Source organism: Aulonocara sp. 'chitande type north' Nkhata Bay, linkage group LG20 (genome assembly GCF_057382095.1).
Source record: "Aulonocara sp. 'chitande type north' Nkhata Bay isolate Kocher_YH1m ecotype deep benthic linkage group LG20, A_spYH_male_GT1.1, whole genome shotgun sequence".
NCBI lineage: Eukaryota > Metazoa > Chordata > Actinopteri > Cichliformes > Cichlidae > Aulonocara > Aulonocara sp. 'chitande type north' Nkhata Bay.
This window is the reverse complement of record NC_141363.1, coordinates 3952844-3965750: the sequence shown is the minus strand read 5'-3', so window position 1 is coordinate 3965750 and position 12907 is coordinate 3952844. Positions and strand designations below refer to the sequence as shown.

At 42.0% G+C, this 12907-nt stretch overlaps 3 protein-coding genes across 3 annotated transcripts; all 3 read left to right on the top strand.

Annotated features, from left to right (window-relative positions):
• The first annotated feature begins 31 nt into the window (after window positions 1-31).
• On the top strand, window positions 32-3242 carry LOC147304892 (uncharacterized). Its single transcript, XM_086277896.1, has one exon. It carries the CDS (start codon window positions 171-173, stop codon window positions 3240-3242), a length of 3072 nt encoding a protein of 1023 aa, XP_086134022.1. The 5' UTR covers window positions 32-170.
• Window positions 3243-3783: 541 nt separating this feature from the next.
• On the top strand, window positions 3784-8271 carry LOC147304891 (uncharacterized). Its single transcript, XM_086277353.1, has one exon. The coding sequence runs from the start codon at window positions 4708-4710 to the stop codon at window positions 7777-7779; it is 3072 nt and encodes a 1023-aa protein (XP_086133479.1). The 5' UTR covers window positions 3784-4707; the 3' UTR covers window positions 7780-8271.
• A 59-nt stretch (window positions 8272-8330) lies between these two features.
• LOC147304890 (uncharacterized) lies at window positions 8331-12207 on the top strand. Its single transcript, XM_086277358.1, has one exon. The coding sequence runs from the start codon at window positions 9255-9257 to the stop codon at window positions 11718-11720; it is 2466 nt and encodes an 821-aa protein (XP_086133484.1). The 5' UTR covers window positions 8331-9254; the 3' UTR covers window positions 11721-12207.
• The last annotated feature ends 700 nt before the right edge of the window (window positions 12208-12907 follow it).

Sequence of the window (12907 nt, the reverse complement as noted above, 5' to 3'; positions counted from 1 at the left end):
GAGTTCAAAACACAGACAGTGCGCATGCGTGTGACGTGAAGTAGCGAACGCTTTGATCGCCTGACTGTGACGTAAGCGAACGCTTTGACGTGCCCGTGACGTTACAGTCAACTGAGCCTATATATAGAACCCGCCAGGACTCACAATCTACTTAGCCTTAAGTAAATGAGATGTACAGACCGCGATCTTCGCACTCTAGAATCTTAGATTTTCAAAGTCCTTCAAATAATTTTACTGAAACAGAAACGTCCACAATGGCTGAATTTCAGACTACAGGCTCTATCCCCATTATTCCCGAGCATATTTTACCAGCTATAACCAAGTGTTTCGATCAGTTCTCCCAGGTACAATGGGGAATGATTGAACAGGGAATCTGGGACTCTGATCTCCAAGCATTACTGGCTGATATGATAATCGAAATCATTCAGATAGTTTCTAGCGGCATCCTGAAATCTGCACTTCCCACACTTCAGGAGTTAATGACAGACGAATTGTCCCAAACAGGTATCAGCATACCTGTGGCAAAAATAGCTCCGTCGCTGGGAGACTCTCTTTCAACCAGCATTGGCATCGCTCTTAACATCCCCCATGAAAACTGTCAGTCCAGTAAGAAGCTGACAAAACTGATTGAATTGGAGATCTCAGAAAAGGTCGACTCAGCTGTGACTCTACTCTTGAACAACCCGGATTTACGGTCAGATCCTGCCGTTTATGTCAGTGGAAAAATGACAACCACAAAAAACCTTCGACGCATGGTCTCTCACGCAGCCTCGTGTTTGGAAAAATGTGCAGGTAAGCTAAGCAGCCAGTGCATGTCAAAGGGCGGCGCAGCTAGTTCCCCTAGCCCGTCTAATTCAGAGAGTACTGAATCAAAGATCTCTGAGAAGGCAATGGTTGTTGAGGAGGTGAGCAGCGCTCTCACCAAATGGAGCACAGACACAGGAATCACAGAGGACAATAAGGATGAAAATGACATGACGCCTGTAGAGATAAAAGAAAGTGAAACTGGAGAGATGGCGGAAAGTCGTTCCAGCACCACAGGTGAAGTGATCGTGGCTGATGTTGTCAGTGCAATACTTGACACTCTGAAGTATTCGAATGCCGAAGATGACACAGAGATAGAGAAGTGCACAGATGCTGAGACAGCTGAAAGTCTCCAGCGTCCCAGCACGCCAGCAGAAATAGCTGCAGCTGACATTGTAATGACAATAATTGATAATCTGCAGTCTTTTGATGGTGAAGATGTCACATCTAGTGAGAAATGTGACTCACGCGAATCTGCTTTTAATGTGCAGTTAAATATCCAAAAGGTGAAAAACTTTTTCACGTCATGCATCCCATCCAGAAAAAGCAATGACCAAAAGCTGCACAAAGACCACTTCTGCGCTTTTGCCAAAAAGCAGTTTTACAAAATGATCAGAGAGATAAAACACCTGGTGAAGAAAAACAAAAGGTTCTTCATCTGTCTCCACGAACCGGTCAAGTCTCTTGATGATCAGAGAGCAGATTGTATGGACAGCTACAGTTCTTTTTGTAGCTATGTAAACACACCAGTGATGGATAGCATGTTTAAGAGTTCTTCCCCAGTTGATTATAACACCATCAAACCTGTTCTTGAACAAATGTTTAATAAATTAAACGGGCCAGAACATTTGAACCGTATCTGGAACCCCCTGGAAAAGATAAAGGAAATTGAGATGTTTTCCAGGGAGTTGACAGATAAAGTGTATGACCATCTCCAGTCAACTGAAAGATATGTACTCCCTGTGATGCTATCAGGAAAATGTCTTTCAGACTCTGTCATCTCTAGGTCTGCAGAGCCAACAGATGAGTTACCCTTTTCGCCCGAGGTCCTCTATGTGACTGTAGAAGACTCAGTGCAAAAGTTTTTGCAAAACACTCTTCTGTGGTTAGAGAATGATGCTTTGGATCAAACTGTTCAAAGTGACAAGATTTCTGGTGCCGTGCGAGACATCCAGGATGTGATTTTAAGAGCACTGACTCCAACAGAGCAAAAAGAAAATGACAGACTGTCTGAACCAGAGTCACGTCCAGATTGTCCTCCCAAAAATGAAACAGTCTCCTGCGTGAGTGTACTAGAGCAGGGCCCACCCCCAGAAAACAGCCCTGAGCCTGAACCAATCACTGAAGCTGGGCTTACAGAAGCTCAAAGTCAGCCATCAACCTCTGAAAACTTACAGGAGGAGTCTGAGAAAATTGTCAGAGACTTCAGTAACTGTCTGTTAGATGAGCTCCTGGAGAAATGTCTTTTCGACACAAACTGTCTGAATATAGAAAATTACGAAGCGATCACCAGCCGTCTTACAGATCTGCTTCTAGATAAGGTCAGAATCCCAGGATATCTGAGTGCTCTTAAAAATAACAAACAGCGGATGCTAAAGAAAATGAGTAAGGCCCTTATAAAGGAGCTTGACTCTGCAGATCAGTTTGTACATTCGGCTCTTACACCAGATGATTACACTTTTGATGAACTTTTTCTGGATCTCCTGAACATGATTATTGAGGTTGCTTTGGATCAAACTGTTCAAAGTGACAAGATTTCTGGTGCCGTGGGAGACATCCAGGATGTGATTTTAAGAGCACTGACTCCAACAGAGCAAAAAGAAAATGACAGACTGTCTGAACCAGAGTCACGTCCAGATTGTCCTCCCAAAAATGAAACAGTCTCCTGCGTGAGTGTACTAGAGCAGGGCCCACCCCCAGAAAACAGCCCTGAGCCTGAACCAATCACTGAAGCTGGGCTTACAGAAGCTCAAAGTCAGCCATCAACCTCTGAAAACTTACAGGAGGAGTCTGAGAAAATTGTCAGAGACTTCAGTAACTGTCTGTTAGATGAGCTCCTGGAGAAATGTCTTTTCGACACAAACTATCTGAATATAGAAAATTACGAAGCGATCACCAGGCGTCTTACAGATCTGCTTCTAGATAAGGTCAGAATCCCAGGATATCTGAGTGCTCTTAAAAATAACAAACGGCGGATGCTAAAGAAAATGAGTAAGGCCCTTATAAAGGAGCTTGACTCTGCAGATCAGTTTGTACATTCGGCTCTTACACCAGATGATTACACTTTTGATGAACTTTTTCTGGATCTCCTGGACATGATTATTGAGGTTGTACTCAATCCCCCACTGAAGTCTAAAATTACAAGGTTCTTTCGAGCAGTGGGAAAAGCTTTAATGAAGCCGTTTAGGAGCTGCTGTAGGGGCAGCAGCGATGACTAAAAGACCAGCTGCACCCCCCCCCCCCCCCCACACACACACACACTACAATGCTTCTTTAAAGATCTCGAAGCATTTAATAATTTATTCAAAAACAATGTAATTGGCCAACAGAAGTATATTTCATCTTGTCTCCCTATATTGTCTCTCCATCACCCCCAACCGGTCGCAGCAGATGGCCGCCCCCTCTTGAGCCTGGTTCTGCTGGAGGTTTCTTCCTGTTAAAAGGGAGTTTTTTCTCCCCACTGTCGCCTAGTGCTTGCTCAAAGGGGATCTTTTGATTGTTGGGTATTTTCCTGCTAATACTGTAGGGTTTTCACCTTACATTATAAAGCACCTTGAGGAGACTCTTGTTTTGCTGCGATGCTATATAATCTTAGATTTAACTGAATTTTAAAATCATCCATTATAGCATCAAAGTAAAACAAAATGAAATTTTAAGAAAATTGATTTACCATCAAATAAAACTCCTAATCTCAAACATATTCTGATTTTTCTTGTGTTTTATTGTGTTGTCAAGTATGAAAAAACAATGTTGCATTTGTGCACTCTGGTCATGAGTACTGGTATTGTATTAGAGCAGAATTTAGAGTAGAATTTGATAAAGGTGGTTTGGGTATGAGATGAACACAATTCATGAAACTATTAAATGTTGTTATTATAGACACTAAGTGAATATCTGTGGTAAGTTTAACAGTTTTCAGGGTTTTAGGCACATTTCTGCACATAGATTGGTCCAGAATGGAAAGTCTAAAGCAAAAAGCCTGAGTGAGGTGGACATTTTCATCATGGTCTCCAAGGCCTCCTTTGCGACTTGCCATTTTCTGTCCCTCTCCTCCTTGTTGCGGTTTCCTGGGTCCTCACCCTCCAAACTCCATGGACCTTTCAATTAATCTTTAGGAAATGAAAAATAATAGCAATTAAACAAAAAACACTTGGGAGGTTTAATGTGTTTATTTTAATTTGTTTTTCACCTGTTGTACATGTAGTGGAAAATGATTCTTTGCACAAACTGACAATGCTGAAAAAGCCTGGAGGTTGTGTTCTTTTGCAGGAAAAAATTAATGCTTTCTGAATTAGGGTCATGATCAACTTGTAATGCTTTTTAAATCTTGCTTGAGTCAATATTTACTCTCTTAAAATGCCGCACGCGGTTACTTTATATATGGGTGTTGTGCATTTTAAGAGAGTAAATAACGAGGCTAAATGTCCTTTCGCTTCCAGATACTGTATTTTACACCAACACGATGTGTATGTAAGAATTTATTAGCGGTTTAAGTCGGGAAGCCTGTGCGTGGGAGTTCAAAACACAGACAGTGCGCATGCGTGTGACGTGAAGTAGCGAACGCTTTGATCGCCTGACTGTGACGTAAGCGAACGCTTTGACGTGCCCGTGACGTTACAGTCAACTGAGCCTATATATAGAACCCGCCAGGACTCACAATCTACTTAGCCTTAAGTAAATGAGATGTACAGACCGCGATCTTCGCACTCTAGAATCTTAGATTTTCAAAGTCCTTCAAATAATTTTACTGAAACAGAAACGTCCACAATGGCTGAATTTCAGACTACAGGCTCTATCCCCATTATTCCCGAGCATATTTTACCAGCTATAACCAAGTGTTTCGATCAGTTCTCCCAGGTACAATGGGGAATGATTGAACAGGGAATCTGGGACTCTGATCTCCAAGCATTACTGGCTGATATGATAATCGAAATCATTCAGATAGTTTCTAGCGGCATCCTGAAATCTGCACTTCCCACACTTCAGGAGTTAATGACAGACGAATTGTCCCAAACAGGTATCAGCATACCTGTGGCAAAAATAGCTCCGTCGCTGGGAGACTCTCTTTCAACCAGCATTGGCATCGCTCTTAACATCCCCCATGAAAACTGTCAGTCCAGTAAGAAGCTGACAAAACTGATTGAATTGGAGATCTCAGAAAAGGTCGACTCAGCTGTGACTCTACTCTTGAACAACCCGGATTTACGGTCAGATCCTGCCGTTTATGTCAGTGGAAAAATGACAACCACAAAAAACCTTCGACGCATGGTCTCTCACGCAGCCTCGTGTTTGGAAAAATGTGCAGGTAAGCTAAGCAGCCAGTGCATGTCAAAGGGCGGCGCAGCTAGTTCCCCTAGCCCGTCTAATTCAGAGAGTACTGAATCAAAGATCTCTGAGAAGGCAATGGTTGTTGAGGAGGTGAGCAGCGCTCTCACCAAATGGAGCACAGACACAGGAATCACAGAGGACAATAAGGATGAAAATGACATGACGCCTGTAGAGATAAAAGAAAGTGAAACTGGAGAGATGGCGGAAAGTCGTTCCAGCACCACAGGTGAAGTGATCGTGGCTGATGTTGTCAGTGCAATACTTGACACTCTGAAGTATTCGAATGCCGAAGATGACACAGAGATAGAGAAGTGCACAGATGCTGAGACAGCTGAAAGTCTCCAGCGTCCCAGCACGCCAGCAGAAATAGCTGCAGCTGACATTGTAATGACAATAATTGATAATCTGCAGTCTTTTGATGGTGAAGATGTCACATCTAGTGAGAAATGTGACTCACGCGAATCTGCTTTTAATGTGCAGTTAAATATCCAAAAGGTGAAAAACTTTTTCACGTCATGCATCCCATCCAGAAAAAGCAATGACCAAAAGCTGCACAAAGACCACTTCTGCGCTTTTGCCAAAAAGCAGTTTTACAAAATGATCAGAGAGATAAAACACCTGGTGAAGAAAAACAAAAGGTTCTTCATCTGTCTCCACGAACCGGTCAAGTCTCTTGATGATCAGAGAGCAGATTGTATGGACAGCTACAGTTCTTTTTGTAGCTATGTAAACACACCAGTGATGGATAGCATGTTTAAGAGTTCTTCCCCAGTTGATTATAACACCATCAAACCTGTTCTTGAACAAATGTTTAATAAATTAAACGGGCCAGAACATTTGAACCGTATCTGGAACCCCCTGGAAAAGATAAAGGAAATTGAGATGTTTTCCAGGGAGTTGACAGATAAAGTGTATGACCATCTCCAGTCAACTGAAAGATATGTACTCCCTGTGATGCTATCAGGAAAATGTCTTTCAGACTCTGTCATCTCTAGGTCTGCAGAGCCAACAGATGAGTTACCCTTTTCGCCCGAGGTCCTCTATGTGACTGTAGAAGACTCAGTGCAAAAGTTTTTGCAAAACACTCTTCTGTGGTTAGAGAATGATGCTTTGGATCAAACTGTTCAAAGTGACAAGATTTCTGGTGCCGTGCGAGACATCCAGGATGTGATTTTAAGAGCACTGACTCCAACAGAGCAAAAAGAAAATGACAGACTGTCTGAACCAGAGTCACGTCCAGATTGTCCTCCCAAAAATGAAACAGTCTCCTGCGTGAGTGTACTAGAGCAGGGCCCACCCCCAGAAAACAGCCCTGAGCCTGAACCAATCACTGAAGCTGGGCTTACAGAAGCTCAAAGTCAGCCATCAACCTCTGAAAACTTACAGGAGGAGTCTGAGAAAATTGTCAGAGACTTCAGTAACTGTCTGTTAGATGAGCTCCTGGAGAAATGTCTTTTCGACACAAACTGTCTGAATATAGAAAATTACGAAGCGATCACCAGCCGTCTTACAGATCTGCTTCTAGATAAGGTCAGAATCCCAGGATATCTGAGTGCTCTTAAAAATAACAAACAGCGGATGCTAAAGAAAATGAGTAAGGCCCTTATAAAGGAGCTTGACTCTGCAGATCAGTTTGTACATTCGGCTCTTACACCAGATGATTACACTTTTGATGAACTTTTTCTGGATCTCCTGGACATGATTATTGAGGTTGCTTTGGATCAAACTGTTCAAAGTGACAAGATTTCTGGTGCCGTGGGAGACATCCAGGATGTGATTTTAAGAGCACTGACTCCAACAGAGCAAAAAGAAAATGACAGACTGTCTGAACCAGAGTCACGTCCAGATTGTCCTCCCAAAAATGAAACAGTCTCCTGCGTGAGTGTACTAGAGCAGGGCCCACCCCCAGAAAACAGCCCTGAGCCTGAACCAATCACTGAAGCTGGGCTTACAGAAGCTCAAAGTCAGCCATCAACCTCTGAAAACTTACAGGAGGAGTCTGAGAAAATTGTCAGAGACTTCAGTAACTGTCTGTTAGATGAGCTCCTGGAGAAATGTCTTTTCGACACAAACTATCTGAATATAGAAAATTACGAAGCGATCACCAGGCGTCTTACAGATCTGCTTCTAGATAAGGTCAGAATCCCAGGATATCTGAGTGCTCTTAAAAATAACAAACGGCGGATGCTAAAGAAAATGAGTAAGGCCCTTATAAAGGAGCTTGACTCTGCAGATCAGTTTGTACATTCGGCTCTTACACCAGATGATTACACTTTTGATGAACTTTTTCTGGATCTCCTGGACATGATTATTGAGGTTGTACTCAATCCCCCACTGAAGTCTAAAATTACAAGGTTCTTTCGAGCAGTGGGAAAAGCTTTAATGAAGCCGTTTAGGAGCTGCTGTAGGGGCAGCAGCGATGACTAAAAGACCAGCTGCACCCCCCCCCCCCCCCCACACACACACACACACACACACACTACAATGCTTCTTTAAAGATCTCGAAGCATTTAATAATTTATTCAAAAACAATGTAATTGGCCAACAGAAGTATATTTCATCTTGTCTCCCTATATTGTCTCTCCATCACCCCCAACCGGTCGCAGCAGATGGCCGCCCCCTCTTGAGCCTGGTTCTGCTGGAGGTTTCTTCCTGTTAAAAGGGAGTTTTTTCTCCCCACTGTCGCCTAGTGCTTGCTCAAAGGGGATCTTTTGATTGTTGGGTATTTTCCTGCTAATACTGTAGGGTTTTCACCTTACATTATAAAGCACCTTGAGGAGACTCTTGTTTTGCTGCGATGCTATATAATCTTAGATTTAACTGAATTTTAAAATCATCCATTATAGCATCAAAGTAAAACAAAATGAAATTTTAAGAAAATTGATTTACCATCAAATAAAACTCCTAATCTCAAACATATTCTGATTTTTCTTGTGTTTTATTGTGTTGTCAAGTATGAAAAAACAATGTTGCATTTGTGCACTCTGGTCATGAGTACTGGTATTGTATTAGAGCAGAATTTAGAGTAGAATTTGATAAAGGTGGTTTGGGTATGAGATGAACACAATTCATGAAACTATTAAATGTTGTTATTATAGACACTAAGTGAATATCTGTGGTAAGTTTAACAGTTTTCAGGGTTTTAGGCACATTTCTGCACATAGATTGGTCCAGAATGGAAAGTCTAAAGCAAAAAGCCTGAGTGAGGTGGACATTTTCATCATGGTCTCCAAGGCCTCCTTTGCGACTTGCCATTTTCTGTCCCTCTCCTCCTTGTTGCGGTTTCCTGGGTCCTCACCCTCCAAACTCCATGGACCTTTCAATTAATCTTTAGGAAATGAAAAATAATAGCAATTAAACAAAAAACACTTGGGAGGTTTAATGTGTTTATTTTAATTTGTTTTTCACCTGTTGTACATGTAGTGGAAAATGATTCTTTGCACAAACTGACAATGCTGAAAAAGCCTGGAGGTTGTGTTCTTTTGCAGGAAAAAATTAATGCTTTCTGAATTAGGGTCATGATCAACTTGTAATGCTTTTTAAATCTTGCTTGAGTCAATATTTACTCTCTTAAAATGCCGCACGCGGTTACTTTATATATGGGTGTTGTGCATTTTAAGAGAGTAAATAACGAGGCTAAATGTCCTTTCGCTTCCAGATACTGTATTTTACACCAACACGATGTGTATGTAAGAATTTATTAGCGGTTTAAGTCGGGAAGCCTGTGCGTGGGAGTTCAAAACACAGACAGTGCGCATGCGTGTGACGTGAAGTAGCGAACGCTTTGATCGCCTGACTGTGACGTAAGCGAACGCTTTGACGTGCCCGTGACGTTACAGTCAACTGAGCCTATATATAGAACCCGCCAGGACTCACAATCTACTTAGCCTTAAGTAAATGAGATGTACAGACCGCGATCTTCGCACTCTAGAATCTTAGATTTTCAAAGTCCTTCAAATAATTTTACTGAAACAGAAACGTCCACAATGGCTGAATTTCAGACTACAGGCTCTATCCCCATTATTCCCGAGCATATTTTACCAGCTATAACCAAGTGTTTCGATCAGTTCTCCCAGGTACAATGGGGAATGATTGAACAGGGAATCTGGGACTCTGATCTCCAAGCATTACTGGCTGATATGATAATCGAAATCATTCAGATAGTTTCTAGCGGCATCCTGAAATCTGCACTTCCCACACTTCAGGAGTTAATGACAGACGAATTGTCCCAAACAGGTATCAGCATACCTGTGGCAAAAATAGCTCCGTCGCTGGGAGACTCTCTTTCAACCAGCATTGGCATCGCTCTTAACATCCCCCATGAAAACTGTCAGTCCAGTAAGAAGCTGACAAAACTGATTGAATTGGAGATCTCAGAAAAGGTCGACTCAGCTGTGACTCTACTCTTGAACAACCCGGATTTACGGTCAGATCCTGCCGTTTATGTCAGTGGAAAAATGACAACCACAAAAAACCTTCGACGCATGGTCTCTCACGCAGCCTCGTGTTTGGAAAAATGTGCAGGTAAGCTAAGCAGCCAGTGCATGTCAAAGGGCGGCGCAGCTAGTTCCCCTAGCCCGTCTAATTCAGAGAGTACTGAATCAAAGATCTCTGAGAAGGCAATGGTTGTTGAGGAGGTGAGCAGCGCTCTCACCAAATGGAGCACAGACACAGGAATCACAGAGGACAATAAGGATGAAAATGACATGACGCCTGTAGAGATAAAAGAAAGTGAAACTGGAGAGATGGCGGAAAGTCGTTCCAGCACCACAGGTGAAGTGATCGTGGCTGATGTTGTCAGTGCAATACTTGACACTCTGAAGTATTCGAATGCCGAAGATGACACAGAAATAGAGAAGTGCACAGATGCTGAGACAGCTGAAAGTCTCCAGCGTCCCAGCACGCCAGCAGAAATAGCTGCAGCTGACATTGTAATGACAATAATTGATAATCTGCAGTCTTTTGATGGTGAAGATGTCACATCTAGTGAGAAATGTGACTCACGCGAATCTGCTTTTAATGTGCAGTTAAATATCCAAAAGGTGAAAAACTTTTTCACGTCATGCATCCCATCCAGAAAAAGCAATGACCAAAAGCTGCACAAAGACCACTTCTGCGCTTTTGCCAAAAAGCAGTTTTACAAAATGATCAGAGAGATAAAACACCTGGTGAAGAAAAACAAAAGGTTCTTCATCTGTCTCCACGAACCGGTCAAGTCTCTTGATGATCAGAGAGCAGATTGTATGGACAGCTACAGTTCTTTTTGTAGCTATGTAAACACACCAGTGATGGATAGCATGTTTAAGAGTTCTTCCCCAGTTGATTATAACACCATCAAACCTGTTCTTGAACAAATGTTTAATAAATTAAACGGGCCAGAACATTTGAACCGTATCTGGAACCCCCTGGAAAAGATAAAGGAAATTGAGATGTTTTCCAGGGAGTTGACAGATAAAGTGTATGACCATCTCCAGTCAACTGAAAGATATGTACTCCCTGTGATGCTATCAGGAAAATGTCTTTCAGACTCTGTCATCTCTAGGTCTGCAGAGCCAACAGATGAGTTACCCTTTTCGCCCGAGGTCCTCTATGTGACTGTAGAAGACTCAGTGCAAAAGTTTTTGCAAAACACTCTTCTGTGGTTAGAGAATGATGCTTTGGATCAAACTGTTCAAAGTGACAAGATTTCTGGTGCCGTGGGAGACATCCAGGATGTGATTTTAAGAGCACTGACTCCAACAGAGCAAAAAGAAAATGACAGACTGTCTGAACCAGAGTCACGTCCAGATTGTCCTCCCAAAAATGAAACAGTCTCCTGCGTGAGTGTACTAGAGCAGGGCCCACCCCCAGAAAACAGCCCTGAGCCTGAACCAATCACTGAAGCTGGGCTTACAGAAGCTCAAAGTCAGCCATCAACCTCTGAAAACTTACAGGAGGAGTCTGAGAAAATTGTCAGAGACTTCAGTAACTGTCTGTTAGATGAGCTCCTGGAGAAATGTCTTTTCGACACAAACTATCTGAATATAGAAAATTACGAAGCGATCACCAGGCGTCTTACAGATCTGCTTCTAGATAAGGTCAGAATCCCAGGATATCTGAGTGCTCTTAAAAATAACAAACGGCGGATGCTAAAGAAAATGAGTAAGGCCCTTATAAAGGAGCTTGACTCTGCAGATCAGTTTGTACATTCGGCTCTTACACCAGATGATTACACTTTTGATGAACTTTTTCTGGATCTCCTGGACATGATTATTGAGGTTGTACTCAATCCCCCACTGAAGTCTAAAATTACAAGGTTCTTTCGAGCAGTGGGAAAAGCTTTAATGAAGCCGTTTAGGAGCTGCTGTAGGGGCAGCAGCGATGACTAAAAGACCAGCTGCACCCCCCCCCCCACACACACACACACACACACACACTACAATGCTTCTTTAAAGATCTCGAAGCATTTAATAATTTATTCAAAAACAATGTAATTGGCCAACAGAAGTATATTTCATCTTGTCTCCCTATATTGTCTCTCCATCACCCCCAACCGGTCGCAGCAGATGGCCGCCCCCTCTTGAGCCTGGTTCTGCTGGAGGTTTCTTCCTGTTTAAAGGGAGTTTTTTCTCCCCACTGTCGCCTAGTGCTTGCTCAAAGGGGATCTTTTGATTGTTGGGTATTTTCCTGCTAATACTGTAGGGTTTTCACCTTACATTATAAAGCACCTTGAGGAGACTCTTGTTTTGCTGCGATGCTATATAATCTTAGATTTAACTGAATTTTAAAATCATCCATTATAGCATCAAAGTAAAACAAAATGAAATTTTAAGAAAATTGATTTACCATCAAATAAAACTCCTAATCTCAAACATATTCTGATTTTTCTTGTGTTTTATTGTGTTGTCAAGTATGAAAAAACAATGTTGCATTTGTGCACTCTGGTCATGAGTACTGGTATTGTATTAGAGCAGAATTTAGAGTAGAATTTGATAAAGGTGGTTTGGGTATGAGATGAACACAATTCATGAAACTATTAAATGTTGTTATTATAGACACTAAGTGAATATCTGTGGTAAGTTTAACAGTTTTCAGGGTTTTAGGCACATTTCTGCACATAGATTGGTCCAGAATGGAAAGTCTAAAGCAAAAAGCCTGAGTGAGGTGGACATTTTCATCATGGTCTCCAAGGCCTCCTTTGCGACTTGCCATTTTCTGTCCCTCTCCTCCTTGTTGCGGTTTCCTGGGTCCTCACCCTCCAAACTCCATGGACCTTTCAATTAATCTTTAGGAAATGAAAAATAATAGCAATTAAACAAAAAACACTTGGGAGGTTTAATGTTTTTATTTTAATTTGTTTTTCACCTGTTGTACATGTAGTGGAAAATGATTCTTTGCACAAACTGACAATGCTGAAAAAGCCTGGAGGTTGTGTTCTTTTGCAGGAAAAAATTAATGCTTTCTGAATTAGGGTCATGATCAACTTGTAATGCTTTTTAAATCTTGCTTGAGTCAATACCTACTAGACTGCAGCACTCTAAACCTTCATTTGTGTAATTTAAAGTACCACATGGGT

What these genes read in the sequence shown, in the direction of transcription:
- LOC147304892 (XM_086277896.1), top strand. Translation starts at nt 171, where the DNA reads ATGTACAGACCGCGATCTTCGCACTCTAGAATCTTAGATTTTCAAAGT.
- LOC147304891 (XM_086277353.1), top strand. Translation starts at nt 4,708, where the DNA reads ATGTACAGACCGCGATCTTCGCACTCTAGAATCTTAGATTTTCAAAGT.
- LOC147304890 (XM_086277358.1), top strand. Translation starts at nt 9,255, where the DNA reads ATGTACAGACCGCGATCTTCGCACTCTAGAATCTTAGATTTTCAAAGT.